Genomic DNA, 13625 nt, shown 5'->3' with positions numbered 1-13625 from the left:
AGATGGGTTTGCTGTCTTCGCTTCTGTTTGTATCGTTCCACGTTTTGACGGGTGCCTTACTGCAGCATAATCGCCCGCGCTGCATTCTTCTCGTCCAAAACCGTCTGACAAACCCAATGGCACCTTCCGCCGCGTTGTTAATGGCTGCTTTGACAAACCTCAAGCAGTCCTCAAGAAGGGATTTTACCAAAAACTTTCTAGTTCATATTTAGCTAAAAACAAATGAAAAACCGCTATAAAACTAAAAAAAAAATATTTTTGACCGCCTGCTTGGGATCCCCCATAGTGCACCCTCGAAAAAGAGCTGGAAGCGCGAAATCGAGACACCACGCGGAAGAGAATTAAAGACACTCACGTAGCACCATCAGATATTGAAGGTATCGAGTTACAGAGCACAAAATCGGTGCAAGGCACCATCGAGGTGCTAGTCATGAAAATCAACTTTTACTATGTTTCTCTAGCTCGATACGGAGTAAAGGAAAGGACTTTTCTCTACATAATTCGGAATAACTTGACCGCGGTCGTGTTTGTTCTACTCTAGGCGAGTTGGTTGTGAGAATGGATTCCATCTTTCGGCTTGCATTTTTATTGACCCTTCGTGATCTGTATTTTCCATTTTGTTTCTTTTCAAATCTAAATAATTAAAAAAGTGGCTTAGATCTATAGTTTGAATAAATTTATCTGCAGGTTTCTTCCTTTGCGTTGCGTTTTTTTTTTGCGAAAAGTGGAAAGATTATCATATAATATGTATGTTTAAAGTAATTAGTATGGTTGATCTTCTTTTGTTATCCTCTTGTTTGTTGTTTGCTGCAGTTTGCTTAATTTAAAAGGACTCCCCGACTGTGTACTTGTATGTTCTCTTTCCCCCCGGCCAGCGGTCACTTTTCCGGTGACCAGCAATTTTTCCGCAGAACAGAACTACCCCGATCAGCACGCACGGTTCAAGTTTAATTTTAGTTGATTTTCTTACTGTCTCAGTTCGTCACACACTAGCTTAAACGGTAAAACGGTACACACCTTACTCCGTGGCAGCCATGGCCCTGGCCTGTGCCCGGACACGTTTCTCGTACTCCAGGCGGTTTTGACTGTTTTTTTGGGAAAATCGGGTCCAAATGTTAGTACTCTTAATTTTAGGATCGGTCGAGAAAAAGCGAATATACTCACCAGTAGATAGTGTATGCTTCCGCTTGGGCGGGATCCTTGATGTTCGGTTCGTTCAGCAGATCCTGAATGCCGAGCAGAATCTGTTTGATCGTGATCGCCGGACGCCAGTCCTTCTCCTCATCCAGCAGCGACAGACAAACGGTTCCCGATGGGTACACATTCGGGTGGAACAGTGGCGGTTCGAACTTGCACTTTGGCGGACTGGTTGGGTAGTCGTCCTTGAAGATCATTCGCAGCTTGTAGAGGCCACCCTCCCAGGGGGTCTGCGTAAGAAAGGGGGGAAGGAACGGAGGATTAGGAAACGTTTGGGATTTCAGAATGCTTATGTAATACTTACTCCCTTCTTTCCTGGAATAGCGCATTCCCACGTCATGAGATTGAGTGTGCCATCGGCGTTTTTGACAGGACGAGCGACGAATCCCTAGAAATGGGAATAATCATCAGTAAAACTTATTTGCGAACATGTTTTGGGATGTTTGATATATAATAAGCGTGTTTTGGATAGATCCTGGATGTTCCAAGAGCGTTTGAATGGTTGACCCTAATATGTTTCGAAAACCTGATTTTTTTCAAGAAAATGATCACTATTTTACCAATTCCAAAGTCTCAATTTAATTCAGCAAGACTATGATGTAGGTCGCGGGTTCGAATACCATCGGTCGAGAATTTTATGGGCTTGAGAATTTTTTTGACCTCACGGGAAATAAGAGTATCTTCGTGTTTGCCAAGTGATATACAAATGTTGAAATGTTGAAATAGGTCATAGAAAGCTCTCATTGAAATTTTTTATATGTGTTCTTTATAATGATAAACTGAGAAGCCCAGGTTGGTACGTAATGTACCAGTAGAAGGCTGGATCATTGAAAGCAGAGCTGTTAAATTTCATGAATACCACGTGACGTTTGGACGAAGCTAAGTGTCTCACATAGATTTTAAGAAAAATCCAAATTCGATGAGAAACCGTTTCTAACATACTGCTCTTCTAAGCCTACTTGTCCTATGTTCTATGCAAACTTTATAGACCGCGAACAAATATGCGTAGAACGGCAGGGAATTCTGGGACAATCCCTGACATAATTTTCCAAGTAATCCCTGTGGAAATTACTGAAAGTAATGGTAGTCGGGGCGGCCAATGGGTTGGAATGGGCAACCCTTGAAAACTGCATAAGTTCTTGAAATTTCATCTAAAATAACATGCAACCTCAAAGCTGACAATGAATGAAACAATAGGCATGTTCTAAACTCAAAGAAAATAAGATAAATGATGTTTGAAAAGAAAACTGCTTATATTGCCCCAAATGGCACTTATGAATTTCGTCATTTTAGAATGATGGTGTTTGAATGTTAGAATGTTCTTTTCAATTTAATCTAAAAATGGTTAGAAATTATGCAAAAATCCGTAGATTTCATAATATTTTCGGCACTTTTATCGACTTTTCCTTAAGCTGAACAAATTGCCACACTTTCCCCTAGTAGCTATAGAGAATTTCCTGGAGCTTATCATTCGAAAAATCGCTGGAGGTATTTCTGGGCAAATTCATGTGTGAATTGGTGGATGATTTTTTGGAGGGATCCCTGAAGGAGTCTCTGAAGTAAACGCTAGTAGATGACGATTCCTAGAAGACTTTGAGAAAAGAAATCTTGAATAACCCGTGCAATGATAGCGCATAATTCTCTAAACATTTCTTTGCATTTCTCCACAATGTTGCACAAGCAAGCAGGAAGAGGAAGAAAAGTTACTTTAGAGAGCATTTTTGATTTGATTTTTGTTTCCTTGACCCGATGTAAAGTTCAACTAACAGGTTATCGTTTATAATCAGGTTAAAATTACAAATTAAAACTAAAAAGAGACGTCCATTTAGAATAGAAGTTTTTGATATTTGCATTAAAATAGCGATTACTTCATTAAAAAGAGAAGACCATTAACCTAATATTTCTATTCCAAAAAGTAACTTGCTACAAGCCCTGGAGAACAAAAGGTTACCTCAAAGGACCTAAAATATGATTTTATGGACGAAAACTACCGTTTTGTCTCAAATTCCACACAGGCTTATATTCCGAAAACTTGGATTTTGTATGACGAGATGTTTGAATTTTTTTTACTAAAATGTGTCATTGAAATTCCTGTCAGTCAATTGCAACTCAATTTCATTATGTTTGAACCTGTTTTATACCCTGCGTGTTGTAATGATTCTCTAGTTCAAGGACAGTTGAACTAGCTTAACCCTCTCTTTCCCATGGTAGCTCCACAGCTCCATTGATTATCAACGAACTTGAGACAAACAGAACCAATGTAATAGTTACTAGAATATGAATCTATACTCATCATATTAATCCAAAAGTCAACCAATCAAGTCCAATCAATAGCAAAACTATTGATAAACAATCAATTTACTTTTGCAGGCCTGGTAGCGAGTCACTTTTTAGTGATTTGGTCACTTTGTCACTATTTGCAACAAAAAGTCCCTAAAGACACTTTTTTCAGAAAAAAATGGTCACTAAAGTCACTTTTTTCGTGAATCGATGATAAATCAAGGATAATCTGTATCAGCAGAAGCTGATTAAATAGCAGGACATTAATGTTTTTTTTTTATTCTAATGCAAACATTTTTTTTCAGTAAGCCTATCAATGAGTCTGAAGAGGAAAGGGTTGTTTGCTTACTTGCTGGAAAAAAATAAATGAATATTGTATTGCGACTTTTGCACCCATTTAGACTCACCCCAAATTTCTTATTATCACAGTCGAATCTCGCATACAATTTCGCAGTGCAAATGTATACAAGCAAGGTCTGTCATAAGATAGGTTGTTTCAGCTTTTTGACAGTTGGCCAGTTGGCCTTCCTAGTTAAACAGATCTTGCTGTGCGCGGTTGTGTGATTTGGAATATGTCGCAGCGAAATCATGCTTGGAGGGATGTCAAAATTATCACTGAAATGTGCAAGACCCAATACAAACATTTCAGATTTTTTAGTAGAATTTAAAATAATAAAAGTTATGGTAATGTTTAAGGGACCCAGATAGCCGTAGCGGTAAACGCACAGCTATTCAGCTTGACCATGCTGAGGATCGTGGGTTCGAATCCCGCTGGTCGAGGATCTTTTCATAAAGAAATTTTTCGATTCCCAGGGCATAGAGTATCTTCGTACCTGCTACACGATATACACATGTAAAAATGGTCAATCGGCAAAGAAAGCTCTCAGTTAATAAATGTGAGAAGCAGGCTTTGTCCCAGTTGGGACGTAACGCCAGAAAGAAGAAGAAGAAGAATGTTTTGAAACTCAGTCAACATTTAGGCTTAATTCCTGACAGACCTGTTGAGTTTCTTTAGATGAACTTATGGAGAAATCAATGGAGAATAGCCTGAACGGATCTCTGACACTCTGACCTACCTTTTGAAGGAAGTCCAACTAAAGTCGTTCAAGAAAGAAGCCTGAACCTTCTCTGAAATTTCAACAACAAAAAATTATCAAATTTGTCAGAAACTTGTTCAGCAGGATTTATGCCTATAATAATTTACCAAGAAGCTAGTTCAGAAATTTATTAAGAAATAGATTCAAAAATTTTCCAAGCAAACAAATTAACAAATTCGCCAGGCATCTCTTGCGGATTAAGTCTAACCTAGGCTACACTCAAAATAATCCACACGTCAAGGCTACGTAAAAAATCACGTAGATTTCAAAAAGACGGTAGCAATCACCTAGAAGTAAATATGTATGAAATGAACCCTTAATAACATTTACTGTTGGAGAACGTCACTCTTACGTGAAAAGAACGTACGGGTGAATGAACCGAAATTTTGACAGTTCAACTTCTAGCTCATTCTTTGTTATGGTGGGTTTAAAAATGTCCGGTCGTTGGGAAAAATTGCAAGTTTGACTCCAAGACCTTTAAAACCGCATACAATACTTAAAAGATGATGGTAAGTAAACCTTGGTCAAAATAAAATTAATTCTTTATTGATTTGTTTTGTTTCTTCTAATATAGCTGAGCGAAGAGTGCAGTACTTTTGACGGCATCAAATAGCGAATCACCTGCAAAGGGCCCATTCACAAATTTCATAACGCAAGAGGGGGTAGGTGGGTGTCCTAGCAATGTTACTGCCCATACAAAAATTCAATAACATTCATACCAAAAGCGTTACAAGGGGGTGGGTGGGTGTCTAAAATAACCAATTTCAGGGTTATGAAATAAATGAATGAACCTAAAGTATCCCGTTTTGGACGAAAGGCAGTATCGTCGACACGCAAAGATCTATTTTTTGCAAACCCATGCACCGGACTCAACGTTGGAAGCGGATCTGGTGACCTACAAACGGGTTGGAACCGGAATGAAACCACGATGGCAGGCGAAATCCGCCAGTTTTCTCAATGTGGAGCTTAAGTGTTTTTTTTATTTATGGTTGAATGAATGTTAAAATGTAATTTCTTGTTAGTTTCATTTTAATTTCTTTCTTCCAATTGAAAAAACATATTAGAACAGTGAAAAAGAACCTGAAATATATGTCTTTTCTATCTGAAGGGCCCGTAAAACATACTGGAAAACATTTTTAGAATCCAATGAAACGCTCTGTAAAAGGTACGCACATCCCTGATAACTGCTACGTGAAACTCCGGTGGATCGAAAAAAGTTCATTAACTCGTGAGTTCATTCAGTGCCACCTATGGATTCACGTAGCTGCTACGTGAAAAGTGCGATGAAAAAAAAACTACGTATGTTTTCACGTATCCTTGACGTGTGGATTTTTTTGAGTGTACGATTTCGAACGGTTATTGTTAGGGGAAGCTGAACTAATTCGGCCCATCAAGCATTTCTCAATACTGGCGCTACAGTAAAGAAAGCGTGTACTGTTTTTTAACCACCGTCTGTTAATACCCTAATATACGATTTACATGCATTCGTCAAAACTTGTTTTTTTTCATTCATTTCTTCATGCTTTTTTGTGGCTTAGATATAAGTGAAACTGTCCGAGAAATTATTCTACTTCTTCTTGACATTAACGTGCCCACTGGGACAGAGCCGGCTACTCAGTTTAGTGTTCTTTATGAGCACTTCTAGTTATTAACTGAGAGCTTTCTTTGCCTAAGTTGCCATTTTCGCATTCGTATATCGTGTGGCAAGTACGATTATACTCTATGCCCAGGGAAGTCAAGAAAATTTCCATTACAAAAAGATCCTGGACCGATCGGGGATCGAACCTAGACACCTTCAGCATGGCTTTGCTTTATAGCCGCGGACTCTAACCACTCGGCGGCTAAGGAAGGCCCCATGTCCGAGAGATATTTATCCGAACAAAATGTTGTCCTGTGACTGTCAAACTTTCAGAGGCACAAAACTTAAGAATTAAACTGTGGTCAGAGCTGAAGACTTGATCGTCGTAAAAAAGTTCAACAATTGTTTGGTTCACTATACTAGTGCTCTTGAAATACCGAAATTCTTATTGCCTTTTTTTCCTATATACCGTTTTACCAGTTTTTCTTCGATGTTATGAGTATTATAACCTTTAAAGGTAGACATGATTGGATTAATATTTTGAGCAAAATGTATAGCTAGTAGGATAGAGTTTCTTTCACTCAGGTCACAATGGTTATCTGGTATTCTGGAAGATTGATTGCCTATTGCGTCCAGAAATCATAAGGGCTGTTGTTAATCTCAACTGGCCGTTTCTTTGGTGAGTTGTGATGCGATGTCGCACTACACGATAAGTTGTTCATCTGCAACAACCAGACAGCTCACCGATCCATCCCGAGGTGGATCGTGCTTAGTTGTTGTTCACTTGTGAAGGAGAGCGAAAGAAAGAATAGGCCTTTTCACATGACGTTTCAAATCAGCTGATTGGGAAGCTCTTTGACAGTTCTTCTATGAAAATGACAGGCCCGTGTTAGCACCGGTCCTCCACTGATGTAAACAAATGCATAGACGGACCTGTCACATGAAAAGGCCTATAGGCCTATATGACGATAATTGAATGATTTTATGTTTGGAACATGACAGATAATAAAATCTGTCAATACTTGCATGTTATTCATATGTGTTATTTAGACTCAACTTCCAACTAACTGTCATATGGATATAAACTGAAAATCATTTCAGAATTGGATGATTCTTCTTCATTAGCTGGTGGACGCATCATATTCTTCTATGTTCATTCAAGATTAGGAATATGAAGATTTGAAGCCAAGTGAATTGCAAATCATTCAATAGAAGACTGGAGTTTTCGTTCAGTGTATGCGCACAAAAAGTCTGTTTTGACGGCTCCGCAGAAAGCGCACGCGCACGGAACGAGACTGACACTCGATTTGAAATGACCGGTCATTATTATTATTTTGCTTTTTTAAAAAAAAGCAGCTCCACTTATTTTGCAACATGTTGACGTGTTCTAGAGAAGACTTGGGATTTCTTTTAAAATCATGGAAATCAAATTCTAATATTTTTTTCGGCAATCACGGAAGATTCTACCGAAAATCCTAATGCAGTTCTACCGGATATTTTTAGAGGATTTTTCCAAAGATTTCCTAGGGCTCTAATAGAAATTCTTCTGGAATTCCTCCGAACTCTGAGATTCTTCCAAAAATTTGTCTAAGATAATTCAGGTAATACTCCTGGGATTCTAACGAGAACGCCTCTGGATTCGAACAAAAATAACCTAAGACTTTTTTGGAAATCCTGTTAGAATACTTTCGGATATCTTTCGAGAATACTTTCGAAAATCATTCTGGATTTTTTCCAAAATGCCCCTTTATTTTTTTTTTCGTCAATATCCTTATTATAGGTACTTCTAAGATGCTTCTGCGTATTCCTCCTGGATTTTTCAAGTAATTATCATGTGATTATTCTATCGAGTATCTCAATAGGATTCTTTCAGAACATTTTCTGGAATACTCCTGGATTTCTTCCGGATAAATCTTACTGGAAGGCTTCATAATATCTTTCAAAGATTCTTCCGGATTTTTTTCGGTGTTTTTTCTTGATCATGCGTAAAGCTTCTGAGATTCAGAAATCTGAATTCTTGTCAAATTTTTCCATAGTAATTTTGTTGTATTTTTTTTTTTTTTTTGATTTCCATAAAAAATATTGTCAGATAAATCTCTACGAGATTTCAACATGATTTCCGATAGTATTCTATAGGAATTTCCAGAAGAATCCCAATAATTTAAACGCCATAATCTGACAGTGGAATAATAGATATTTAACTATAGTTTCAGATGGATCGGAATAATTCAGAAGAATCGGAATAATCCTGAGAGAATCTAAGAGAGATATCCAAAAAAAAAGTCCCAGGGACACTACGAAAGAAATGCTGATGAATTTGTGGAAACATTTCAGAGATTTTGATATACAGTCGACTCTCCACATCTCGATGTTCTACATCTCGATATCTCTCCCTTTGTCGATGATTTCATAAGTCCCTTCAGTCTGCATACATTTTCACTCTCCATATCTCGATATCCTCCTTATCTCGATATCTCCATATCTCGATGTGTTTCTGATGATTTTTCGTTCTCAATTTATTCTCCGTATGTCGATATGACCATTAGAGATGGTCGGGTTTCACATTTTTCAAACCCGAACCCGACCCGTACCCGACTTATTTTTTTCTTTCAAACCCGGACCCGACCCGAACCCGAGACAAAAATTAAGAAGCAAACCCGGACCCGACCCGAAGCCGAAAAATTTTCGCTGTTCAAACCCGAACCCGACCCGATACCCGGAAAAGTTTTCTAAGAAAAACCCGAATGGAACCCGACTTCGAAAAGATGATAAATTCATCGTTTCTGATGCATATGAAAGCTTTCTGGTTGTTACTTTGTGAACAATTCTCACCAAACCCGACCCAAACCCGAGTTAACCCGAATGTTTTCAAGCCCGAACCCGACCCGTACCCGATAATTGTTCAGCCTTCAAACCCGACCCGAACCCGAACCCGAAAAAATAAAAAAATTCAAACCCGAACCCGACCCGAACCCGTCGGGTTCGGGTTCGGGTCGGGTTTCGGGTTTGAAAACCCGAGACCCGACCATCTCTAATGACCATTATCGAAGGTTACTAGACCAAAGTTTTGGGATTCAAAACAAATTAGGAGCGCAAAATGACGTCTGTTTGTGTATTGCTTTCTTGGCAACGGAGTGTTTTTCAATCTAGTATTCATCAAAAATTGGTTCTTTGTCTCGATCTCTCCCTATCTCGATGGTCCCTTTGATATCGAGATGTGGAGAGGCGACTGTAATATTTTTGATGGATTTCCGGAAGAAATGCTGAGGGGTTTTTGTAAGAAACCCCGAAAGATTTCTGGAATAATCCTCAAAAAATGTTCAATTTTTTTTAAAATCCAGATCTTTTAAAAAAAATCATCCCTCAGGAAAGCAATTATAGAAACATTCAAAATCAAAATAGGCAAGATTCCAGTTAAATTTTACGGGTAAAAAACCGGAAGGATTTTCATAGAATCCAAGAAGAATTTGCGAGATAATCAAATAGAAGGAAGATTTTCGGAAGAATCACAGAGCGATCAGAGAGATAACTATAATAATTTTAGATGGATTTCCGAATGAAACTAAGATGAATTTCCGAGAGATTTCTGGAAGAATCCCAGAAGGTTTTTTCGGGAGAATTTCACAGGGATTCTTGGAAGATTTTCCGACAGATTTTAGGTAGTATTTATCATAAAGAAATTGCAAGAGGAATCCCAGAAGCTTTCCCGGAATAATCCAAAAAGGATTTTTGGTCGGAACAGCTCTAAATAGTTTTATGAAATAACTACAGAGGGATTTTCTGATAAATTTCAGAAGGATTTCATATAAAGAATTCCATTAGGATTATCTGAAGAACTTCAGAGAAATTTTAAGGATAATCCCAGGGAAATTTGTGGAAGAGTTAATGAGGCATTCTAGGAATAATCTCGGGAGGATTTTTAGAAGAATCTTAGAGAGCTGTTGAGTTTCTTGAAGAATCCTTAAGTGATTCAATTTATTATCATAGATAAACTTCCGAAAGAATCCCAAAATAAATGAAAGAAGAATAAAAAATAGTCATTAATGCATAAACTAGTTATAACTGCTTTCTTAGTGTTCAATCACAATTGTTTTTTTTTTACCGTGCACGCTCTCGAGAAATAAATCTGGCCATGGTGCAACAACCGCGCTACATTCGATGAACCCTATGCAACGAAAATTGTCGGCGCTATCCGTCAAATTCACTCACCAAAGCCATTTTGGTGAATATAACAACACAGCTATATACAATTGGAACTTCATGATATTACTATTAGCTATTGTGCTGAGTTGGCCCAAAACTTTTCCAACAATAATGTGCATTTCTTTCACCACTGGACTATCGCAAAAAAATTTACAGGTGCGGAAACGCTAATAAAAGTGCGCAATTGCATCAAATCGGGTAGGTGCAAGGGTGGTACTGGCGGCTCTTTTTTACTACCCCAACGTGTCGCTGGTTCTAAAATGTAAACAACCATACAAAATAACGACCAAACAATGGCGAAGGCTTAATCAATTTTCTCGCAAACATCTGTTTTGGGAATTCAGCAGAATTTTCTGATTAAATTGCCAACAGCGCACTGCAGTAGCACGTAGCAAATAACTGCTTGCAATCAATTTCTTTCAAGCGCATTGATTACCGGTAATTTTGCGAAGAATGATTTTTGCTTTTCCGCGTTAAGCCTTAAAACTGGTTCTGGACTAAGGTTGGCGGCTTTTCAATTTTACTACTTTTTTTAGTTGACAGCCGCCCTCCACCCTTGGGTACACTCAGGCAAATAAATTAACGGATTTCATAAATTTTCCCTTATGAAGCGTTGAAAAATCAATAAAAACCTATTTCATAAGGAAAATATGGATTTCATACCGTTGAAATGATAATCATAATTTATAACATAGTTAATTATAATGAACGTTCACAAACTTCATTGCGCGCCTTATGATTTCCATTGCTGTCATTATTCATTTCCTTAATGATACCATTTTTCATAAGGCCATTATAGATTCCATATTAGTTCAATGAAAACCATAATTTCGAAGCATGTTATACCTCATTAACGTATATCAATTTCATTAAGTCTCCTTATGAAGCACATAGCTCTCATTAGTGTGAAAAACTCATAAGGTTGTTATTATGAAAATTTGCAAATGGAAGCATAACTAGATGCTGATTGCGGATTCATTTACTGAAGCATCATATTTTTTTTAGAATATTTTAAAAGGTAATAAATTGGTATTTTTCAGATAATTTAAAATTAATAGGTACGAAATTGAATTTTCAGGTAGAAATTCGTAGGCAGAACAGTTATTCGACTGGCATGATCGTTGACATCCCACATACTGCAGTCAACTTTTTTAGAAGTCTAATTGTGGGAAAGGAAGTACGGCGATGGAGGGTTGTGAAAATCGAAAAAATAAACAAAAGAACAGATATACAGATTAATAAAATTGAATTCAATTGCATATTACATTAATATCCATTTTGCTTTAGAAAATCGCTTAATCAACGTTTAGAAATCGAATTTTCATTTTTCGCCGGCTCACTGCTCGATATGCAATAGTACCATACAGTACTTTACTTCATAATTTGCATATTATTATTCTAATTTTAGGAGCAACACGACAAAGTAGGTGGAATTTCGATTTATGTACGTTAGGTAATTAATAACATAATATTGAGCAAATAAACGCATTGGAAATTCTGTAAATATTCAGAATGAAATGTCTTGCCCACGAGGTATAAAAAACGAATAAAGAAATAATAATTAGTGTTATAAAAAGTAATGTAGTTTATACTACTGAAAAAAGAAATTCATAAATTATCATATCAATGTTCATAAGGCTGCTTTATAAAATAAGCAAGACACCACATTGACATGATTCAGATCAATTCATAAGGTGAATCAATGAAATGCATACCGATTTCTTGTGGCAAATAAACATAAGGGAAAACAATGGATATTCATAGTATTTTTGCCTGAGTGTAGGTGTCTTTAAGGGACTTATTCTTCGTAACTCAAAGAATAAGTACTCTGCAGACACCAACAGGATTCAATGCAATCCCGCACTTTTATTCAAACTTTCGCAGTTATGAGGCCGCACTTCGCAGTCCAGTAGTGGAAGAAATACACAATATACTGTTATGATGCTGTTTTATAGTACAGTCAACTCTCCATAACTCGATATTGAAGGAACCATCGAGTGAAATCTAAAAGCAGTTTAATCCGCACTATATACTAATGTAGTATTGATATAGAGCTGATATGCCATATATCAGGCCTACAAGTCCAAAAAGGCAAATTAGCGAACTAGTGGTTACGTGGAATTGCTCTTACAAAGTCAATAAAGCCGACTGTTGGTGCTCTACTTTAATTTGTAATTTCTTGTTTTATTGATTACGTTAGCCTGTATGTCAGGTCCAGGAAACAAAAATAGGTATTTTACTCTGGACCCCCCTTCATCCATTGAAACCTGTGTACGCCACTGATTTACACCTCCAACAATTCGACATCAGACCGAACGCTCTTGGTTTCGCTTTGCACAATAATCTAAAAGCCCTTCCGCCAGTTCCACTAACCTTCCGCAAAATCAACCCGCATCATCCCCGCAAACAACACTTCCCCTCAACAAGAACAAAAGAAAGACCAAAATGAAAACCCCTCACAAACTTACAAAGGGATGATCTTTACGCCATGCTTTTCGCTCCTCGCCGAGACGCGCGATCGCAATTCCGGACATTGTGACTTCCTGTGGGGCTGTTACTGGTTTCTATCGGTTCCAAACAAATGCGCCGATAACCTGTTGGGAATAAGTGTCCGGGAGAAAATAAAAAAAAAGTGCCCAATTAATTTCCTTTTCAGCACCAAACGGAATCTTCTCGACGACGACGACAGAAGCGTAGCCAGGGAGAGGGCCAGAAGGGGAGCGACAGACGATGCGAGCTTTTTCCTGCCTGCTGCTGCTTCTGCAACTTTTCTCCGTCACTCGAGGAAAATCTCGCACACGGAGCGACCCGAAAACTTACCTCCTTTGTGGCTCTGAAACAGTCTTCCTGGGCAAGATTCGTACACTTTCCGGAACACGGGACCTTCGGGCTTTCGGTTAGTATAAAATTATCACGGCCCGGGGAACTTTGGTTGGCCAAAATCGCGTTTTTTTCGTGGGGCTAACGAACGCCAAAAAACACACTCAGGATCTCTTCTTCCTCAACAGCAGTCAGCAGCGCGGTGAAACGGCAAACCCCGCAAGAGGTCTTCTTCTTCCTTGGCTACCCCTCAAAACGATGGACGATGCTACGAATACAAACAAAGCACGCGGCCAAGATGCGACAAGCCGACGGAGGTTGGCTTTGGCACTCTGGAAATCTTGATAAATTCAGCGGTCCACAAGGATAAATCGACATTCACCCAACATCGGGTGAAATTTCAGTGACGTTAGGTTGATATCTGAAAAAAAGTTTGACTGCATGCGCTC

The 13625-nt window shown here is 38.2% G+C and overlaps 1 protein-coding gene across 1 annotated transcript; it reads right to left on the bottom strand.

Moving 5' to 3' along the window:
- Positions 1-546: 546 nt before the first annotated feature.
- Positions 547-13422, bottom strand: LOC5572386 (SUMO-conjugating enzyme UBC9-B). The gene is made up of 5 exons (XM_001653983.2): positions 13177-13422; positions 12825-12950; positions 1502-1585; positions 1165-1427; positions 547-1085 (listed from the first exon to the last, which is right to left on the bottom strand). The coding sequence occupies exons 2-5, from the start codon at positions 12888-12890 to the stop codon at positions 1019-1021; spliced, it is 480 nt and encodes a 159-aa protein (XP_001654033.1). The 5' UTR covers positions 12891-12950; positions 13177-13422; the 3' UTR covers positions 547-1018.
- Between the last annotated feature and the right edge of the window lie 203 nt (positions 13423-13625).

This window comes from Aedes aegypti, chromosome 1, assembly GCF_002204515.2.
Source record: "Aedes aegypti strain LVP_AGWG chromosome 1, AaegL5.0 Primary Assembly, whole genome shotgun sequence".
Classification (NCBI taxonomy): Eukaryota; Metazoa; Arthropoda; class Insecta; order Diptera; family Culicidae; genus Aedes; species Aedes aegypti.
Note: the sequence above shows the minus strand (reverse complement) of the source record. Positions and strands in the feature narration are given on the sequence as shown.